The sequence below is a fragment of the Pseudoliparis swirei genome, chromosome 2 (assembly GCF_029220125.1).
Source record: "Pseudoliparis swirei isolate HS2019 ecotype Mariana Trench chromosome 2, NWPU_hadal_v1, whole genome shotgun sequence".
Lineage (NCBI taxonomy): Eukaryota > Metazoa > Chordata > Actinopteri > Perciformes > Liparidae > Pseudoliparis > Pseudoliparis swirei.
Window position 1 is genome coordinate 12539257 of NC_079389.1, and position 22976 is coordinate 12562232.

A 22976-nucleotide genomic window follows, 5' to 3' on the forward strand; every position below is an offset into this window, starting at 1 on the left:
TGGTTCCAGTACCACGGACAGCAGCACACAGCAAAAGCTCCTCCTCCCACCTTATGATGCCCAAATGTCTTTTTTTCTCCCAGAATGGTGTTGGTCCTTGGACACAGCACACCCTGATGGATGCTGCAGTATTTGCATCAATAAATCAAAAATCCACAGAACAGAATTCAGCACATAGAAAAAGACAATTAATCAATAAGCAAAAGGAGATTCTACAGAATCTTTAATATTATTGGTCAGTTAGGTACAGGAAAAACCTTTTTGTTGTATCCCATAGCTCATTACAGGAGACATCATCACTCATATAGACAAACACCCGAAATACTAGAACCAGTTGAAACACACAACATAAGAATATGAAAGTAATTGGTTTACCGAAATGTGCAGGTGATGCTCTCACATGCAAGGCTTTTTATATTCATATGAAGAAATCATGCACTTCTCAAGTGGTTGAAATACTGAAAACTATTTTTTTTTTAAATGTGTCCACCTGTCTAGTGGTGTGAAGCTATTCTCTATGTGTCCTGTCTCCATGTAATCATGTTCCGGCCTGTTTGGACCATGATACCCTGGCAACATTTTGAGGCAAGGCTGATGGAAAACCAGCAATCATAATCAGGACTAATTCGAGAGGGAATGATGAAAAAAAAATCACATTTATCTATCTATACCTCTTTCTAAGATTAACAAATAAATAACCATAAATTAATGAAAAAAAATATCAGCTGCCTCAAAAGTGACCCAAGTATCATCGTCTTAAATTAAGGGTGTCCACACTACAACACATGGGAAGTCAGCATGCTCACAGTAACTCACATACAGATATGAATGTCTTTATAGAATATGTATCTGTCATCACAGCTTGGCAAAATTACACTTATACACAACAAATGCACAATAACACCTGGAACCATAATACTAGCCAGTGGAAAAAGACCCAAATATGTTTGAGTTGTCTTTGTCCAGTCCGAAAAAACTTCCTGTAAAATGAACGACCTCATCCCGTTAGGTGGTGGTGATAACGTCCAATAACAATTGCCTATAGATAAATAATTTATGTTTTCAAACAACCCGTAAACACGCACACATAAAATTGCACACAACCATTTTCTCACACTCTTATTACATGTTAATAACATCATGATTAATGTCAATCTTCTGATTCACTGACTGAATGAATGTGAGATAGTTTGAAGTACCTACAGTAAGCAGCTATGTTTAGAGCAATGAACCTGACAGAAGTACAAAACACTCCATAACATCCGACAGTAAGTTGGCAATTATGTTGACATAGTTACATTAGGCTATATGTAGTCATTGCTTGGCAGCATACAAAAATAAAAGAAGTTGCTCTGGTGCATATTCTGAATCATCTGCATTTGAGTTAAGTCATCTCTCTGCAAACGGAAGGAATTGTTTTCGGCACATTTTTCAAAAACGAATGAGGCTGGCTCAGTTATTATTTATTTGATTCGCATTAAAGTGTAACCATATCTGCCTAATTATTATACTACCAGTAGCAGCGTCTCATTGTTGTAGTTTGGTGGCTAGCTTTTTAGCGAGCCTGGCTAATGCATATTGTGTATCACTTGTGAAAAAAAGAAAGAAAAAGAATTACATGAAAATATTTTTTTTACATGTCCACTCCACACAAATTTAAACAACAAGGAATTGAAAACCTGACTGTCAAAGAAGAAGACAGTATAGTGTTTTTCTACTCTATAGGAGTCTGTGATCAGTATTTCTGTTTTGATTTTTAAAGCATTTTTATATTGAATTCCTGCTGTCATTAACTTGGTTGGTGTCAGATGACCAGTTTAATGCATAACCGGAGGTCAATTCTATTAAACCACTATTGAACCTAAACCAACACAACAACTAGAGGCCCACGTTTCAATGTTTCACTATTCGCTAATAACAGTATAAATCAAAGATGCTCTGGATGAGTCCAACAGGCTTAGTATAAGCAGCAGAACCAGGACGAGTTTGAGTCATTGTGGATCGGTGACTCGCAAATACTGGCACCAAAACTACAATGCTTGAGCTTTACTGACTCACTCCAGCCACCACCCAGCCACCAAAAATCAAATGGGCACAGGTAAGGAAACCTGCATTCCCGAGGAAAACAACAACACTCGATAGCTACACATGTGGCTAAAACAAACTACTGCCAAAAATAGAGATGTGTTCCAAAAACCCACTTGAACATAAGAAGATGCCGACCTGCCTCAGCAACACTCGTGAGTGGCTAAATTCAAGACCAGTTGTTGATAAGAATGCCAATTTTTATTTAAATTCCTCCCTGTTTCTGTGCTGTGCTGTCTAATTTGGTGCTGATTGTGCACATCATGTGTTCATATGTCATCTCTCACTTTGACTGGGGGGAAGCGTCCAGCTTGGATTTGGTTCTACTTTTTCAGTGTGTTTGTCTACTGCGTGAATGTTTCTAAACATGGTGAGAACTCCATACCTCCCTGTCAGCCTGTCTTCACTAAGGACAGCCCATCCTTTATAAAACAGATTGTAGGGCTCAGGCCTATACTGTATGTGTGCAAAGGATATTTTGTCATAATGATTTACTTTTTCAATCTCTCAGTCACAGATGAACAAAAGCACGTCTCAAAACCGATTTTCCCTGTAATGATGGTGAAATATGCCTTTGCAAGTCTATGCGGAGACATGACTAAGAATAAAACATTATAAGGCAATTGCAAATGTAGCCATTGCAGGGGCAACTGTTTCTGCATATCTCCTGTATGATCACGAGTATCCCATCAGTTATTTTGGTATGGTGAAGCAGAGCAACAAAGAATGGGACCTGTAAAATGGCTACATCTGTAATTGTAAATGTTGAAAGGAATCCACCAAAATGCCAAGATCCACTTTTAGCACAGTGTAGCAGACCTTAGAAATGCAGGATTTCAGTCTGGGCTGAGACAGCTCTGCTTCTATGGCCAAAGTCCTCGTTAAGATACAGTATCAGGGCAAGAGAGGGAAGAAAGGATTGAGGCAAGAGGAGAGAGGCATGGAGAACGGAGCTGGAATGATGTCATGTCCACCTCTTTCACAGCCTCTGGGTGAAGTTTTCTGGGAATACTCCTTTGGCGGCATTTTCTTTATTTTTCAGCCAGTCATCCTGCGTCATTCCCATCAGCCAGCCATCATCCTAAAAACACAGGTATGCAAATAAAGATACTGTGACACCACAGTACATAAATGTGTGTGTGTGTGTGTGTGTGTACCTGTTCGTCAGGGTTGTCAAACTTGATTACCAATACCACATCACCGGTCTTCATCTCCAGTTCGTCTGTGTCATTGGCAGCATAATCATGCATCACCTGGAGCTAAATCACATAAATACTAACATGAATGATCGCCATGTACACACAGGACAATATCTGGGTTCAGAAGTAGATGCGCAGCACCAGTTCTGTATCTTATTTTACCTTGAACAAGAAGCCAGCAGGCAATTCTTCAGGATCTGATGCTACTAACTCTGTTGATTCTTTTGCTACTTCAGGCGTCTGAAAATACAGAAGCTCCATTAAATGATATCGGGTGTGAATTTTCTTCATCTTTTAAAGAGACTTTAATTTTGAAGTAGACAATGACTTTTCTATAAAAGACTAACTATTTCATTTCCAAAGAAAAGAAATACTTGGTTTTAGAAAATGTTTTTTAGAAAACAACAACCAGCTGTAGTGGAAGAAATAAAATATAATTAGTATTTTCAATTAAATTTAATGTTATCTCACAAATATTTGCAGCACGTTGTCTTTTTTAAATTATTAATATTTTAACACAATATTTGTACACATTAGGGACAAATGATTATTTGATAAGATGTGAGAAGAAACATAATGCCATTTAGTCACATAAAGCATAATCATGAAACATTTGGGGTGGTCTAAGCCCTTGATAATATAAAGATGTATACTATTACAATATATAATATTACGATAGTATATCTATATATATATATATAGTGAATACAATATTAAATCATTGTATTGATAGGATGTCATAGTAGTTCATCTTGCATGTACCTCCTCTGTTGATGCTTCTTCCTCTGGTGCTACAGCAGCTGCTGCAGACTCACCCTGGTAGCAGAGGACATAGGAGAATAACAGAGAGAGAAAGAGAGAGAGGTCAAAGAACAAGACAAATGAATGATGGAAAGGGGAAAATCATGAAAGAAAAAAAGAGCAGACAAACAAGACAAAGACAGACAAGAAGACAAGCTGCAATGCCTAGATAGCAAAGACATGGCTAATCCAAACAAGTATGTTGCATAGATAGTGAGCATGGCCACTAATGCACATTTCCTATATAGGAATGGCTTTTGCACAGCATACTATGTGCATGGATTTCTGTTTAGCAGTTATTGTGATTATTTGTGTGAATTGAGAATAAGATGTCTGTACACTTTCCCTCAGCAAATCATTTCCAACTTGCCCTTTGTATCTCAGTTGATGCGTCCATGCTGCTGGTCCAAATGCATTCTAGATCTTTCCATCTCAAGATGTATCCGATTCTCCAGCTTTCATTTATAATTTATCTCCCTACCATTTGTTTCCTTCCAGTACCTCATTCTCAAATCTCCTCCTCAAAAATCGATGCATCCACCATTTTCGTCCAGATGCATCTCCATTTTTGTCTCCCCTCGGTTACCTGACCCTCTTCACCATCCAATGTAGCAGCAGCTGATGTGGCGTCTTCCTCAGCGACTTCCGCTGGAGCCTCAGCTGCAGGTGTTTCATCCTTGGGGGCAGGCACCTCTGTGACCAGCTGGTCACCATCATTGCCCCAGTCCTCCTGGGCTTCAGCCTCGGAATCGCAATGAACCTGCTGGTCCTCATCATCCCCCCCTCCCTCCTGAGCCGGAGCCACAGGGTCAGAGCGAGCCGGTAGGGTTCCGTTATCCCCCCAGCCCTCTGTGGCAGCTGCTATGGGGTCATAGCGGATAGGCTGTGAACCATCATCACCCCAGGCGTCTGTGGCAGCAGCCACAGGGTCATAATGCAGCTTGGTGTCCTCTTCCTGTGCATCACTGTCCTCATGCTGAGGGGCAAGGATCACGTTTCAAGGAGTCAGAGGTAAAAAAAAGATCATTTATCTTTTGGGTTTCATGAGTGATTCATTCAGGAAATTGTAAGGGACACAAAAGCAAACTATAAGATATATTTAAGGCCAGATTAAAGGCTCAGCATTGCAATGGACAAGAGGGCATTCAGGGATATGTCCAACACATAAACTAAACAGTGGTCTAAGGAAAACAAACATATTTTTCATGGACGAGGGATTGGGAAATTAGGAGATATTTCACTAGTAGTGTGCATAAGGGTTGTATTTTGGGAATGGCGGGTAAGGAATTCAAAAAGTAAGTGAGTTCAAACATTCTATGCTTGAGCCTGTTAAGTAAAACATTTGTTTGCTGTATCTTAAATAAATATTATAAATATTATATAATATATATTTATTTAAATATAATATTTATCATGAAACATTTTTAAACGGGCCATGAACGATGCCAAGGACTTCGGTTTGGATGGGAGGAGTTCATCATCAGCATCATCATTATGATCATCATCATCATAATCATCATCATAAGACCCAAGAAGATTGATTCACCTTTATAGAAAAGGTTTGGATCAAACTAAAAGACACATGAAGATAAGGAAGGGTGGCAGCAGAAGACGGAAACGCAAAACTCAGCCTTTTCCCATCAGAAGATAGAAGTTGGATCTTCTGCGTGTAGTTTGCAAGCATAGCTTTTATTCCCACGGCTATGTTCAGATGGAGAAAGAGGAAGGCAGCTTTGTAAGAGAAGAAATCTCGTTCCTTTCTGAGCTATCACTGTTTTGCCTCAAGCTCTAATACAGCATAACTGTATGTTTGTTGAGACACATCTCTCTTACAGTGATAGGGATGTACAAAAAGGTTATTTAATGGTCGGAATGCCAAGTTGCAAGCAAGGCTTTGTGAAGTTGCCCACTAGCTCTCATTAGTTTAGTCTCATTTCCATGAAACAATCCACTGAACTTGAGCAACTTCCCTCACCTTTCAGAACAAAACTGTCCCCTGTGTGTCACATGGAGCTAACATGTGAAGGTTACATGTTCTGTGTGTGCAACATGTGAACATACAGGGATAGGAGGGAAACGGAAAGAAAGGTGGTGGATTCAGTTACAAATCATTTCACAAAGATGTGATTTTTTATTTCTATTCATGATTAAATTCATGAAAAAAAGTATGTAAGTTTGTTATCTTTGATGGATGTCAGTGGTATCTTACAATCGACCCTCTTATTCAATATATATAACAGTGTAAAACGTCATTTGAAACTGAATTGACCCACGCTCATTCCCAAGTTCTATTTGTGCTGTACAAAAATCTCTTCAGTGTTTAGTGTTATCACATAAAGCACTGCAGACACGAAGACGACGCACACACAGATTTTGCATGGACAAACAAAAGAGATCCATTTATGTAAAAGCAATGACCATTAAAGAAGTCCCTACCCAGCATGTCCTGGGAGGGGCTTGTATAACGGCTACTTATGTAGTAAAAGTAAGCAATGACAAATTAATTGATGGTCACTATGAACATGAATAAGAATAGTCTGATGAGGATGATGATCATAATGATAATTCAATATGTGTACACATTACTTAACGTTTTTCCCAGAGGATATGCTTACCCATGAGTCCCAGTTTGCAGGCTGTGGAAACAAGAGGAAACAAAATGAGGAGACATAATTAAAAACTTAACGAAGCTCTTGTTTTTGCTCGTTGCATTCAATAAGAACTTTCCAGTGCAGGTCCCATCCTCTAAACCTTGAAGCCCATAGTGGCAAATCTCCAGCAGAAGAAGAGTATGCAACACACCTGAAGTACTAAATGATGTTTGTCTAAAGTGTTGACCATTATCAGAGAGGGTTTTGCACAGTGAGTGGAATTTAGGAGAAAGGTGCACAGCAAAACACAAATATTTATTATAATGATTAATTTAATAGTCTAATTAGTCTTACAATATTTCAGTATTTTCATTCAAAATAGATACACTCTCCCTTAACAATGTAAAATGTCACTTGCACCGGAGTATCTTGACACAAATGATGAAGAAAGAAATCCAAATATAATCAATGAGGCAAGTGACGCAGATAATTAATTAATAATTTTAGTTTACATTTACTAACGAAGGTTACATTAGGTTACTATGAGCACCGGCGGACCCCTCTACTGGACTCTATGAATAACAGCAAGCACTGCTGTCTGGTATAGGTGTATATGTGTGTGTTATGTTTGTGTTGTAATGCTGTATATTGTCTTATATCTGGCAATGACTCCCTTTACTACAGACTGAAATATCACAACCACAAAAGATCTAAACTATGTCATCTTTTCTCTGTAGTTTCTTTCATGTTGTGGTTACCCTGCTGCACTATTCTGAAGAGAAAGAACCAGAAGGAGAACATAACTTTTGTCTTCACTCCATGCCATGAGTGATCTGTGGATAGTGCTGAAGCAGGAAGTCGTGGTCATTAAAAGCATGTTTCTACAGATCATCATGTCATCAGCCACCTCTTGTTTAGGTACATTGGAAAGAAGCAGAGTGGGTAACAGTTCAAACTATGCCAAGCTTATCATTTTGTATCCAGACTCATCAAGCTTGTTTTTACATAACTGGTCAAACCACTGCACTGGAAACTGATAATGTTGTTGTTGCTCCCAAGTATTTCAAATGTATGTCATAAAAACTTTTCTGGATAAAATATAAACAATCTTGAGACGCTTGACATGTATTGCAGTGGAAGATCTCTCTATGATCTATATGTTCGTGTCATGAATCATCCACCTGAGTGGCCGTGGAGGCTTTGGCTGCTGTACTGAAAGAGTCCAGGTCCATGTCCACCTGGCTGCTCACTGCAGGACTGTCAAACTGATCACAGGAATAGGAGGGCTCATTGGCTAACTGGGCACAATAGAGGGGCAAGGAATAGAATAAAATAAAATTGAATAGAACAAAATAAAATATAACATAATATTCTATAGTAAAATATAATAGAACAAAACAGAATATAATAGAATAGAATATAACATAACATAACAGAATAATATAAATTATAATAGAACAGAATAAAATACAATGAAATAGAATACTTAAAGGCTCTAGTGCAGGAGAGTGGAGAGTTAAAGGGCGGTTTCTGTTTGAGGACAGCAGCTGTTCACTAACCTCTGTAGGGGAGGTGATGTTGATATCAGGAGTAGCTGCAGCATCAAACAGGCCGATGATGTTCTCAGTTTTCATCTCCTTACATGGGGTCACCTTGGGTGGAGGAGGCATTGCAGGCCTTAGCTAGAACAGAGAAAGAAGCATGGTGACAAAGTTGCACCTCAAGCCAAGTGAATATACATACAGGAAGAGAGAAATTAGAATATTGTGATGAGTTCTTTTCTTTCTTCTGTAAAATTAAAAAAAAAAAAATGTTGCATTTTCATTCTTTGATACACAATCAATTTATTGCAGATTAGCCTTTTTTATTGCTGATTATTGATTATTGCTATCTCTAAATATTAGAACTTTATCACAATATTCTAACCTGAGCCAAGTGGATATATGTATGTACACTACCGTTCAAAAGTTTGGGGTCACTTAGAAATGACTTTATTTTTCAAAGAAAAGCACTGTTTTTTCAATAAAGATAACATTAATCAAAAATACACACTATACATTGTTAATGTGGTAAATGACTATTCTAGGTGGAAGTGTCTGGTTTCTAATGAAATATCTCCATAGGTGTATAGAGGCCCATTTCCATCAACTATCACTCCAGTGTTCTAATGGTACATTGTGTTTGCTAATCACCTTAGAAGACTAATATCTGATTAGAAAACCCTTGTGCAATTATGCTAGCACAGCTGAAAACAGTTATGCTGGTGATATAAGATAGACAACTGGCCTTCCTTTGAGCTTGAAGTTTGAAGAACAAAATTAATACTTCAAATATTAATCATTATTTCTAACCTTGTCAATGTCTTGACTATATGTTCTATTCAATTTTCAATTCATTTGATAAATAAAAGTGAGTTTTCATGGAAGACACAAAATTGTCTGGATGACCCCAAACTTTTGAACGGTAGTGTATCTATATTTGATTTATATATATATATATATATTCAATTCAATTCAGTTTATTTGTATAGCCCAATTTCACAAATATATATTTATCGATTTCAAAGTTAATAGATGATAAACTCAAACTCAGAGGATATTGCAGGATGAGCACATATGTAACATTATTGTTGTTATCCACGATTGTTTGGAGCCATAATGACACAAGTCTAAACACAGACACAGCCTGAGAGAGTGTGTTTACCTTGGATGGAGATTTGGGGATTGGTGGTGGTCCTCCTGGCCTGAGACTGTGGTTAGATGCTTCTTTTACACTCACACTGAGTGAATGAGAGAGATACATGTGGAGGGCAGAGCAGAGATACAGACAGATTACAGAGACAGTATCCAGGATGGCAAACAACGTGAGAGAAAGGTCAAAGGTTAAAAAATACAGCTACAAACTGACACAACTTGAGAAGTTACGAGGCATGCTATACAAGAGTCCAAGAGCTGTCATGCAAGAAAAAGAAAGCCTTCCTTCCCTCCATTGCTATTCTTTTCATCCCTCAAGCACTACATCACCAAGACTGAAAGTAGATGGGGGGCCAATAGCTTGAGGCTTATAGTGTGTCATCAGGTTTTTATTATCATACTGTAATTGTACATTTGTCCAGGAAAATGCACCATTAAAGCAATCAAGTAGCAGGGCTCATTTATGTCCTGTGGCCCCTTAGTGAATCCATATACATCATCCCACTGAGCACTTCACGCTTCGGGTTGTATTGTTATGTAACAGTCTTGCCAGGTGGAGCGTTAAACATGCAGTTTTGCTCAACTCTTAAATGTATCTGCAGCTCTGGGAGCAACATTCTCTTATCAGTGTGTCTGTGAATTCACTTGCACTAACGACCACTAGTTCTTCTTTAAATCTCCCAAGCCTGCAGACTGACTGACAGACATACAGCTGGACAGACAGACAAGAGTTGTGTCACCACGGTTACCACAGTTGCTGCCGGTTACCTCCTATTTGCTCCTGACGATGAGGCGCCGCAGGTACCTGTTTTTCTGAAAGGGGGGTTCAGGGTTGGCTCCAGGTTAATGCATGCCATTGTGTCTGTTCCTGAAGCTTAACATGATTTGATAAGTAGTATGTTCATCAAGGAGTTTCATATTTTTTCGTTTTTATTTCTTTATTTTCTTGCAGCAAACTCATAAAGAAAGTCAACTTTAAAATGATCTCCCCATTTAATGTACTGCCATTTCAACTTCTGATGCAACACACTACATTCATCAAGCACAAAGAAGTATGCGCTCCTAAGTGGTTCAAACATTTGCAAAAGGTCCCATGAATATTCAACATTTTTTGGGGGTGTTTAAAACAATTATGAGGCATTTTAAAATGATTCCCAGTATTTCAAAGATATTTGTGAGATAGACCAGGTTTTTTTCAGAACAAGGTTACTGGATTAAGTGGAATATTAACAACATATCGCAGAGTAGTATATAGCAGTGGTAATCATATATTTACAAATGTTGAAAGAATATGTATTGAAACCAACCTGCTTGTTTGCTGCGTGTCTGTACCCTCCAATTTCTCCAAGACGTCATACAAATCTTGATCCAACTGCAGAGGGGGAAAGAAGGGGTGTTGGATAATATACTGTGGCAGTGGGGTGTGTTTAAGCTCGGCTGCAGAGTGGGTGGAGCGGGGTGTGGTTCAGGGAATGGTGTCTGATTGTCATCAGCTGGTCAGACCAGCTGATGACAATCTGTGTTTGTGTATCTGCGAGGCTTTGTCTTCAAAAGGAGCTGGACGGGCTGAAGACGGGTGGAGTGCTGGAGCAGAGACACTGTCTGGGGTCATATACAATAAAGTATATTACAAACTATCGCTCTGGCTGATCATTCCGTGGTGCTTAAAGGGGAACCTACCAGTGACGGCAAGATGCTTGTCACATATACATAGAAATAATTGCATTGCATCATCATCCTTCATTGTTCAAGCACATTCGGTGACAACAATTAATGTATTGTGTTTGGTGTTTCTCTGTAATATCATCAAAGTGCTGCTAAGTGTGTCCGACTTCTATGGTTCATTCCCATAATCATGTCCAAAGTCTAATTGACAGTATTTAAAAATCTCAAGCTAAGGCAGAAATAGAGGATAATCTCCCTGCAGTCCGTTAAAAAACAAAGTCCCACTGTTGAATTACATGGACAAATTAAAAATAAATGAACTATAACTGACATTGTGTCATGTTTAATAAATGGGAACATGTTTAGTTTTTTTATTCAGTTATTGATTAGGTTAAAACCGTCATTATCGACCTCTTCCATCAACTGTCACCTGACACCGTGTGTCGATTTGTTTTGTGTGCACTTTATCTAAATTCAGCCTCAATGGAGGTCGAGACACGAGACTCACCCGGCCAATTTCCTTGTGAAACTTCTCCTCAAAACCAGCCAAACTCTGGAAGGTGCTGACGTAAAACCCGACACGACTAGAAAGGGCAGAGGAGAGAAAGAGAGACAGTATAGACTGCATTACGGGCATGGCTTAACACAACACCCTGTGATGGCACGCTATGCAGCGCGGATGTAAGTGACACGTAAGGACGTCGTCAATCCACCAACAGAAAACCATTTCCATAGACACAAACACATACACACCTGTTCCAGAGTGAAGGTAATTCCTCTTGCAAGTCAATATGAATCTCCTCAAACACCTTCTGGGCCCTGTCCAACTCGTCCTCAGCCTGAAACACACACACACAAATATTGGGGCATGTCTGTGAGTCCGTGTGCGATGTTGACATATAGCATGCTGTGCTAACATCCTTTAATACTTGTGATTGTGCTAAATGGTTTCTCTGCAGTTGTTCTGTTGTTGTCATTCCCATTTGGCTTTGTTAGAAGTTCGACAGCAGCAAGTGACAGTGAACATGAACAGAAAAAAAGAGCGATGAAATGCAACAACCCTTGTTCCATTAAATGTTTCTTTGAGTGCTGGGGCTACCAGGATACTCCTTATTATCGTTCCATAGTCAAAAGTCCTTTCAGTATTATTCCATTACATTACATGTCATTTAGCAGACGCTTTTATCCAAAGCGACTTACAATAAGTGCATTCAACCTAGAGTACAAACTAAGAACAACAAGAATACAGAAAGTAACATTTCCTCAACATAGTCGAACTACAAAAGTACCATAATAAGAGCCATTTAAGTGCCACTGAAGTGCAAATCTGTGTTTTAATCCAGATATAGTCGGAAAAGTATAAAGTGCAGAGAGACTATTGTGTACCTGGTTTCTGGACAGACTGCTCTGGGCAACATTGTGTGCAGACAATATACCCTGAGCCCAGCCTGGAGTGGCCCTCTCCAACAAAGAGGAGGGCTGGAGGAGAGAGTGAGAATACGACACATTAAACACATTATTTAGGAAATTACAGCATAATCAGAGTGCCACTGCTTTTGTGTCAAAAACATTTAGAATAGGTTTCACCGTGATAATTTTAATGCCCCCGTCCTTTTTCTTGGTCTTGTGTGTGGCGGCATAGTTGTGCCTGGCACTGTCGTAATCGACCAGCTTCCTGTCCCTCTTAGCTATACGTGCCTGGACAAAAAGAGGACAATGAGTTTTGTAATATTCAGTGTCTCCAGCTGCAGGGAAGAACTCAGATTTCATATTCTAAACATAAACTTCTTTCCTTTTTCTGTAAGATCACAATAAGATGTAGAGGAAAGCCTGGCTGTCACTGCATGGACACTCAATGATAATACTTTTTGGTCATGATTGCTACAGACATTTATGACCACACAGTTTACCTTGATATCAGGGAACTGGCCCAGGTAAGTATCCATGGAGATGAGAGAATTAGAAACCAGCTTTTGGTGGTAGTCAGTCCACAGCACATCACAGTCCTACAGCATAGATGAACATAACAATACCACACATCATCACAATTACAGATTGTATATTACAAATTGCTTGGGATGCTTGTTTCACTGGAATCTCTACGCTGCTTCCCAGACACATGTATCCACCACGTTTGAGTTAATTGCTTGTAGCTCTGCAGCTATGCCTTGACTCTTAATCTTGAATCTAAATGAAGAATAAACCTTTTAACTGATTGCCCTTTTTTTTGGGGGGGGGGGGGGGGGGAGCTTATAGTTTTGTCAAATAAGAACCATTAAACCAAAATGATCTTCAAGAGTAATATACTTATTGCAGTCAGAGGAAATTCCAAAGAGCTAATCAACATCTATCACAAGAGATGGTCATGTATAATTTGGCCAATTCTGCCAAGAGGACTCCGCTTTGCAGACCGAAAAATAGCTGCTGTGATGCATAACCTAATCAGGAGCCAAGCACACACACACACACACACTCACTCACTCAGTTAATCAACTTATACATAAACTATAAATGAAGTGGTTCTGACCTCTATATGGAAACCAGTTTCTCCGCAAACCCCCACACATGCAGGCAATCTCTGCATTTACAACTCATTCATGAGAAGGGTTTCTGACCTCCACAATGGAATCCACGTCATTCTTGCCAGACCACTCCGGTTCGTACATGTCAGCCAAACATGACTGCACATTCTTGGAGGACTCGTGCATGGCTGAGGACAAGCACATATTCTACATTAGTGCAACATCAATAGATACTTGCAGGGTTATGGTGTGTATTTCCACATCCACAACTAGGTGTTTACATGTACAACTTTGTACGTGCAAGTATGGATCTGTAAAGGCTTGTGTGTGTCACCTTTCACTGCCTCCAGGTATGCCCGAAGGTCCCTTTGCAGTTTGCTGCCTTCAGTCTGGAGGGTGAAACACAAACAATGCGGCTTAGAACCCAAAACTAAAAACACAAAATGTTCACAGCCTGTTGAGCCAGCACATATTTCATACATACATATCTCAGCAAATGCAAACCTGTCAGAGGTCAGATGGACACAGTTTGCATATACAGAGGCTACAAATAGGACTAAAAAAGTATTGCAAGTTATGTTTTTTTTAATGCAATAATCAGTCACTATTATTATTGATTCATATGCAAGTTAGAAATATGACTCTGCCATACAACAGAGTGTTACTCATTGGACTGTACTCACATATTGTTTGTTGAAGTTGATCACTTCCTCCTCAAAAGCAACATCTTTGGTCTCATCAGCTTTGCCAAGCTTCTGAAGAACCTATCAGTAAACGCATCACATCATTACTGACAGTACCAAAGGTCAGGTTAGATATTTATTTAGTTCGGTTATATGACAGAGGATGGGACATGATCAATAAAAGACACAACACATGCATTATTGTCTTAATACGAATAATAATAATAATAATAATAATACATTTATTTTATAAGGCGCCTTTCAAGTCACTCAAGGTCACCGTACAACACAATAAAAACAGTTAAAGGATGGACACAATTAAAAAAGCAGAACAGTTAAAAAAGCAGAACAGTCTGCAGCAGAGCAACCAAGAGGGGGAACACGTTAGGCATAGGCCTGCCTAAAAAGGTGAGTTTTGAGGTGGGTTTTGAATAAAAAGATTGAGTCCATGTTTCTGATGTCAGGGGGGAGGGAGTTCCAGAGGCGAGGGGCAGAGCGGCTAAAGGCTCTTGACCCCATGGTGGACAGACGAGCTGGGGGGACCTGAGAGGCCGGGTGGGAATGTTGAATTGTCTTGATCTCTTGCTTAGATCAAATATGATTTATTAGTATTCATGGGTAAAAAAATCTATTGATAAGTAAATAAATAACATAGATAAGTCTCATTGGCAGTATATAATGCATTGTGTTCATTATTTATATATATATCCATATAGGCTGACATGTTGTCAGTACATGGACATGCACACATTTAAAGCAAACTGGATTTACAGAAGCACCATTATCTGTTTTCTTTGTGCTTGTCTCTCTACTGTTTATGATGCATTATTATTGACAAATAGCGCCCCCTGCCATTTATTCCGAGCACAACGTACAGGTGCATAAACGCAGACAAGGCCTAGCAGACCTATATATATATATTGCAGCATAATGTTCATCATAGTGCTGGCAAAATGTAAGTTGTTTTCGCAGTTACCATGTATGTGACAAAAACTCATTGAAAAAAACCCATATTGTAATTTAGAATGCCAGACACGAATCAGTCAGAGGCTAAATTACCAGTGGGCTCATTTATGTGCAATATGCACGTGCCCGCTGAATGACATTGACTTCAGTTACGATGTGTTTGAAGTGGACATCTCCATCCCCAGATAGGCCGTCAGCATCCCTGCACTTATTATCTCTGATGTCGTGATGCGACACTTTGCCCTGTGGAGGATGGATGTGTCGCTGCTGCTTCGTGGCTAGGCCTGGACGGTAATTCCCCAGAGCGTTCCCCATTAACCCGTTGGTGAGCAGCTCTTACCTTTTCTTGGGCTCTCGTTAGTTTTTTCTGAACGTTGCTGGCCACTTTCCCTGCGGTCATCCCCTTCCCCAAATTCAACTCAGCCATCTTGCAGCGTAGATCTGTCTTTGGGTGCAGAGAAGGAAGGAAATAGGAGCAATAACGATCGGATGGACCGCTACGGCAACCGTTGAGGCAAATGCATCAATATCCAGTGGAGAAATAATTGGGATAAATGTAATTATCTGACGGTATGATGTATCGTGAGGAGGATGTGTATGCAGAAAGCTAACCTGTATTCTCAAATGTTGAGCAGCCGAGTGCGCGTCCGTGACAGAGGAGGATGCTGTCAGAGAGGCTCTTAAAGGCACAGCTGCTGCTGCGCGTCCACACAGGAACCTGCACAGCATATGCGACATCGAGTATAGAGCTGCACGCATTATCAACACTCTGTGATGCTTTACAACGCTGCACTTACTACCATCACAAAAGGTCTTTGCTGATCTCTGTCAGTTTTAAACATAATTACTCGGAAGTCGTAAACGTATCAATGTGTCAAATCCATTAAATAAACAATCAACATTCGCACGTTGACCTGCTTCTAAGCATACTGTATTAACATGTCATCTCTCTGATATTATAACGTTACGTAACACATGAGAAGTGACATGAGAACCAGAGTAGTAGATCACTGAAGTGCAGCTCGACAGTCAAGTTGACAAAGGAACAAACGATTGCTTGACAATGTGGAGGCATCACGTTTTAAGGATGAAATGTTCCCTATTTTTTTCTGCAGTGCACCTTGGTTTGGAAATAATATATCAGAAATATCCCAAAATGAGCGTTGAGTGAAACTAAACAATAAAAACGAGCTGTTAATTCTACAATCTGGAGTAGAATTGTAAAGCAGCTCTGAAACCCTGATATCGTGTCTTCTCCAGGATGGTCAACAGCTTTACGCACGTGAACTCCAGCTGCCACTTGACTACGACAGGTTTTATCTGCTGGCGAAAGGTGTCGCCACGAGAAGCTTTCCAGGAGATGGCGCCATTGATACATCATATCCATAAACGAACCTTATGCACAGAGCTTTGAGTAAGTTATTTATCTTTTAAAACAATCTGTCTGTTGTTGCTCAGCGGCCACACACGACTGACAGAGTGCTGCGTGCAGAGGAGAATCTGCCAATATCTCACAGATCGGGCTGCTCCAAATACTTATTAGTTGATTCGTGGTGAAGAGGGCTGCAATTGATACATTTCATTATCCTGGTGAACAATGACCCGCACAATAAACACATGTTTTTGTATTGATGATGGACAGAATACAGCCCTATTGATACAGGTGGCTGGTGCAGGCTGAGCGCTCTCCAAGGTCCTGAACCAACATTGGCGCTGAGGGAAGTAACAGGCAGCAGAACAAAAGGCTCTCTAAAGACCCACCAGCACAACGTTACACTGGATGTAAATACATGCATGTTGGATAATCTAGCACGAGCGCACGGTTACACGAGACTTGCATGTGAGAGGTGTTGTTGTTGTTCTAGTCACAAACGGCCAAACATCACAATACGATTATTCATTTCGATACAGAATGTTGTTTCATAAAATACCACTTAAAAAAATGTATAAATCACTTCTCACATTTGCATTGGATTGCGGTGACAGTAAAGCCGCCTGTTTTCCCTGTACATGACATCCCCCCCCCTCCCTTTTTCTTCTTCCTCCCATGTCCCCACGTTCTCCCTCCTCCTCCTCCCCCATCTTCCCTAAACCTCATCTCTTCCTCGCCGTCTCTTTATCCCCGACAATAACAACATTTGGCCACGAGTCACCAAACCCATTCTTCACGTATCCACATGAATACCCCCCCTCCCCTCCCCTCCTCCCCTCTCCCCCTCCCATCCCCCTGCTGCTGGAATGGTTTAACCCGTTACCCACAGTGAGCGAGACGGAGAGCACAAAGGAAGCAGCGCATACACAGGTCGCGTCCGGAGGGATTTAAAAGCAAAGCATGATGTAAACACGGAATAAAATCCGCAAGGCTTTCCCCGTCGCACCGGTCCATGATCGACGTTCAATATTACACGAGGAGCCCCTGTAACGACAGCGCGTCTGTGGACAGCGAACAGCAGCGAGTAAAGACGTTGAAGCCAAGAGGAGTTGAGCATTGTTTCATTTTCGCTTCAGGCTTCTTTTTCTTCTGGAGTTGCTCCGCTGTCTGGTTGTGTTGCTGTTTTGAACGGAGCCTGCTGGTCCACTGAGATCACCATGTTGGCTTTCTCAAGCAGACCACTGGAGATGCTCTTCTTATTTTTTTTGAAATCTTGATGTGTGTTCTCCCGCTTCTCTTGTGGACTCGGGGATGACAAAGGAAACGCACGCGAACATGTTGCATTTCTGAGGTGAGTTCTCTTTGTTCACGTGTTGTGATACGCTTGACCAAACACCTATTGAATCCTATAACGAGACGACTAAAGTGTCACGTTTTGTTCAGTTATCTCCACTCAGCACCTCAAAGCAACCACATGTCACACTGTTGACGGAGCCCGAGAGCTTATTACGTCGCCCACATCCCTCATGCCCATCACTGTATTTGCCTTTGAACATTAGACACACGGAGGACTCTCTCCTCTCCCATTGTTGCCCCTCTATTGTTTTCAAACCGTTGCTTAATGGAACATTTGGGGCTCTCACACAAGTCACGAGCACCTCCAGACACCTCCACGGCAGCATATCAGTGAGAGACAGATAAATCCTTTATGATGTGTGACAATTAATAATTGAAAAGACTAAACTCTGTATTTGATACCCGTGTGCATAATTGGTTTGGACAGTGTGTAAACAGTGTGAGACGAATTGATTTGCACTTGCAGAAAGTCACGTGCACATCCACATCTATCTATCGATCTATCTATCTATCTAGACACCTCCTCTCTTCTTCGGGGTCCAGTGACAGCACATGAAACATCTTCATAATTAACAGTTAGCTTTAGTACAGAATATGTAATTATAAGCTGCACACCTGCTGAACTTACTGTGCAGGCATTTTCTTTTATTTCCTTTGTTTAACATGCACATGTTGTCTTTCACAAAAAAGCAAAATAATGTTATTCATAAATGGATCAACACTAAACCATTTGACTGCTTTGTATTTCCGGGTGCTAATAATGTGTGTATGTGTTTGGTACTGCGTTTGAGAAGAGCTGTCCATGTGGTGCAAAGAGGAAACACACAAACCAACACAAGAAAAGGCCTGTAGCATACTGTGCACACATATCTACTTTTATATAACAGAAAGACGGGAAGAAATACAAGAGATGCAAAGAACACATGATATTTAGCTGGTACAAGTATTCAATCTCATTTTTGCCCGTAGTCTATTAGAAAAGGAAACATGACATAATTGAGCTGGATATCTCTTTACATATGATTATTGATTTAAAGGTGCATTTGAATTGAGGATACAGAGAAAAAGGTTTCCATGGGAAAAGGAATCAGATAGAGTGTATAACAGGGTTCAGGAACCACTGTGCAGCCAGTTACTAACGGGGCTTTTGTTTGACTGGGAGAAGCACTGGAGATGCACTAGTGACAACCCACAGATTCTCTCACTTTGTAGAGCTATTCAATCTTTGAACAGGGTTCTCCTTCAGTTTGTGGACTGCACTTTTAATAGTCCAAAAGAACACGTTCATCATATTTCTTTTCCACCATTTATAAAGCACGGTCCGGCCTGCATTTTCAAGAACACGCATTTAACTCTGTGTGCACCAAGCTTTTATACTCCTGGCAACTGTGTTGAGGAACACGAAACAACAGGGCACTGTTCCAGGAGGTATTGAGCTAAATTAAAGTGTTTCATATTTAACTTTTAGTTCCAATGATGTTGAAAAGGTCCAGGCATAAAGTTATTCTGGTGTACAGGTGTTATTCCTGGTTGCTCAATGTTTGATTCATGACAGCTCTTGATATTGGATTAAAATGTCAGTGGCGTGGAATGAGTGGTTTGGTCCGTGTTTTAAATAAGATGAAGGGGTTATGGTGACAACATACTGGGATTCAGACCTATTAAAGACCCATTGAGAACACAACTTTTAATGATGCCCCCCTCCCAGACGTTTACTTTTTAACTTAATTTTCAACAAATACATAATTCCAGTGTGGAGAGGAAATTCTTCAACTTCTCAAATATTGTTTCCAAATAATTGTGAAAAATGGCCTCACCGCCCAGTATTTTGATCATAATGAATATAGATCTAAGAGAGAAACACTTTAATACATCTGGGTGTTAAGGATGGTTACCATTCATACATACTATGTTGCTACATACATTGATGTAAGTACAGTGAACACAAGCCAACAAGACGTCTACAAGGGCTTCTCCGCCTGACGGAGCTCGTCTGCAACAGGTCTCACTATTTTTGAAGATGGATGGGAGATTAAAGAGGGCGGACAAAGACATAGTGAGGAAAGACTGTAAATACAAATAGGATTTACAAGAGCAATACATAATAACAGTAAAGTGAAAACAAAGAAGGTAGAAGATAAAAAGGTTGAAGGGGCAGAGTTAAGACTAATAATGAAAAGTGGGGATAGAGATGAATATATATATAAAAACAAAGGATTACCATACAATGAGGAAAATGAACTATAAGAAGAATTGGCAGGGTGGAGTTAGAATGAAAATGATGAGGGGGAGAGAAAGGGCGGAGGTTGATCCTAATCCCATTACAGTTTTTTTCAATCGCTAACAAGCGCTTACCCATACTTCAGATACGTTTTCTAAACTCTTAACACAGACTCACACCTACAAAGCACAATTGGCCAAATGTATAATTTTCTTCTCAAAAGCACATTTTGTTAAATATATACTAACTCCTCATTTCAAAATAGAACACATCTTTTTCTGCAGACACTAACTTTACCAAAACACTGGAAATCTGACTCAAAATGAAATTATTCTGTCAAAGAATAACTCTTGTTTTCACTTCACAAGCTCCTTCCAGTCAATCAAACTACACCAGGTTTTAAAACACTGGCTATTGCTGACATTACAAAAACTGCAGACTTTTATGTTTCAGTTGTTCAGGTATTTGCATGCAAAACATGCAATCCACTGTTTTTACACTACATTTCTTGGTTGGGAACTGTATGTCCACATGTAATGTTCACATTCAAAAGCATTCCAGTAAAAACCAAATCAGTTTTTTTCTCTTTACTGTTTACTACAGGAGGTACAGTATAAATACTGTTTACAGTATGATGGAACAGAAAAAGGTTTACAGTATTGCTTACAGTGAACAAAATATCCAAGAAACATACAAGAGCATTCTGAACAAAAACACAACGGCAACAAGTCCAGATTAAAAGGGGGGGAACTATTGTTCCTTTAAAAAAGTTCAATCCAAACTGTTTAGTTTTTTTTAACAAATGAACTATGTTTTGGGGCAACGGCTGCAATAGATGATTGAACAACATTCGGTTAGTCAATGTAGGCGGTGTGATCAACATCTCAACCTGTCATAATCAAAACTTAAATTCTAATCCAAAACTTGCTAAAATGTATTTCTCAAAAACATTCCAAATTTACCTACCATCAGGAGGAGATGGGGAATCAATTGTTTGTTTATTATCAGCTGAGATATATTGTTTTATAACTGATATCATTGCAGAACAGGTTTTTAGACTGTATCTAAGGTTTGGAATATTGTGTTTGCCATTGTGGGATGTTGTGTGTTAACATTCGTAAATAATACAAAAACAATCCATCATTTTGTTGGGAGGTATAGCTTGTCTGTTAAGAAAATGTAAGCAATGTGAAAATGTGTTCACTGACTGCATACTGTTTGAAAACGACATGAAATGTGTGAATGGTACGGCCACAAAAGACCGTTGCTGTGCTAATTGTGTTTAGAGTTTTGAAAATGTGACCACTGTTTGGACAAACGCTTGGTAGCGACTGAAAAAAACTGTAATACTGGCACACTTACGCACAAACACACACATACACACACACACTGGTTAATCACACTGGCCAGATATATTTCCCTTTGTTGTGCAGCTCACCAAAATACTCTCTGGACATCCATTTAATTGTTTGAGCCCTATAAATGCTCAGTGTGTGCTGATCAGCACAGGGTCAGCGTAATGAGGACAGCGTCAGGTTGGGAAACTCTCGTTTCAACCAGATCTGACTCACAGCGCATACAAGCCCTTTGGCAATGTGCTTTGTTTAGTACGTGTTTAGTTGTCATGTTGGATTGTAGCTGAAATAGTCTCCCCATACCGGCCAGACACATCTCCTGCATCTGCCAACGTTTATACTGTAGATGCATACAACATCTGAGAGATGTGTGTGTGTGTTTGTGTGCAAATGCAGACATTTGTATGTGTTATGTGTACAGTATGTGTGAACCCAATGTGATGACTAAAAAGATTAAAGGAATACAAACTATTACGAGGATCAGTGTGTACACGGCTCTAGAGAGCGATAAAGCTGTGTGCAGCATGGCTAAAGAGAAGAGTGAAGGATAGAAGGCAATGATGTAAACAGATACACTGTGTATTAGCCTCTTATCCTGTTTTCACACCATCCAAGACAACATGCACAAGATGTGTTTGCTACGAGTGCAAACGTATATTTGCTCACGTCCTTATGCACTTAAGTACATTCCTAACATATTTAGTTTAATTGAATATTACATGTTTTTATACTCAATACTTCTCCCCTAGACTTTAGAAGCAAATGTTTAAGAGCTATGGTTTCTAGCTATTTTGCAGATTGTGATAGGTAACAAAGTTAAACATTAAAATAAAAAAAGAAGTCCTTCTTTCACCTCAGGTGTTTGCACTATTGCTCTCACATTGTTGGTCAGCAGTTGTAGGTCCCTGGAGTATGTGCACATGAGTTTGTGAAATGGTATAATCAAGCAGCATGCAGATGATTATGTAGGAAATGGAGGGATAATAGCTTAAAAATAAATATCAAATAGATTTAACCTGAATTACCTAAATACCTGTAAAAAGACGTTTCTCTGAAAGATGTTAATTTGAAGCATTTCCATTGATGTTTCATTGTGCAGTCAAACAGTTCTGAACAGCCACCATCAGCTCACGGGGGACATTTAGAAAAAACACAACTGGATCCATGTGGGAGTGAAGACGATTTTAACACTGTGGCTTGAGGTACGTCTTGTGTTCAGAAAGAGATAAAACAGAGAGAGAGAGAGAGAAAGAAGAGAAGTAGCTGAAAGCAATAGTGAGATCAATTATGCTGGAAAGAGAGACGGTGCAAGACAGAGAATGAGCTGTAATCTAATTAAAGCCTCTTTACTCCTCTGTCGCCTCACCTTCAGGGCTCAAGCAATGACCAAGGCTTAGAGGGGGATCATTGCTGAGGACAACAACATGTGGGCGGACACACACACACACACACACACACACACACCAA

General features: G+C 39.8%; 2 protein-coding genes across 10 annotated transcripts in view; one reads left to right on the forward strand and one right to left on the reverse strand.

Annotated features, from left to right (window-relative positions):
* Nucleotides 1–206: 206 nt before the first annotated feature.
* On the reverse strand, nucleotides 207–15900 carry LOC130206039 (myc box-dependent-interacting protein 1). Of its 6 annotated transcripts, none has more exons than XM_056433763.1 (21): nucleotides 15818–15900; nucleotides 15546–15650; nucleotides 14240–14320; nucleotides 13891–13945; nucleotides 13650–13744; nucleotides 12945–13040; nucleotides 12622–12732; nucleotides 12421–12513; nucleotides 11788–11873; nucleotides 11543–11618; nucleotides 10677–10741; nucleotides 10138–10182; nucleotides 9380–9455; nucleotides 8236–8358; nucleotides 7858–7941; nucleotides 6701–6721; nucleotides 4672–5061; nucleotides 4047–4100; nucleotides 3447–3524; nucleotides 3243–3344; nucleotides 207–3166 (listed from the first exon to the last, which is right to left on the reverse strand). In XM_056433763.1, exons 2-21 carry the CDS (start codon nucleotides 15630–15632, stop codon nucleotides 3065–3067), a joined length of 1920 nt encoding a protein of 639 aa, XP_056289738.1. In that variant the 5' UTR covers nucleotides 15633–15650; nucleotides 15818–15900; the 3' UTR covers nucleotides 207–3064. The 6 variants fall into 6 exon arrangements, with proteins under 6 accessions (XP_056289738.1, XP_056289715.1, XP_056289729.1 ...); XM_056433740.1 differs by having other exon boundaries at nucleotides 7858–7974; XM_056433754.1 differs by having other exon boundaries at nucleotides 7858–7974; nucleotides 15546–15646; nucleotides 15818–15877.
* Nucleotides 15901–17508: 1608 nt separating this feature from the next.
* Nucleotides 17509–22976, forward strand: part of tmem198a (transmembrane protein 198a) — a 31300-nt gene continuing 25832 nt past the window's right edge. For all 4 annotated transcript variants that reach the window (XM_056437480.1, XM_056437496.1, XM_056437504.1 and 1 more), the window contains exon 1: nucleotides 17509–17928. The gene's annotated coding sequence lies outside the window, so the exon portion shown is untranslated. The remainder of the gene's footprint in view (nucleotides 17929–22976) is intronic.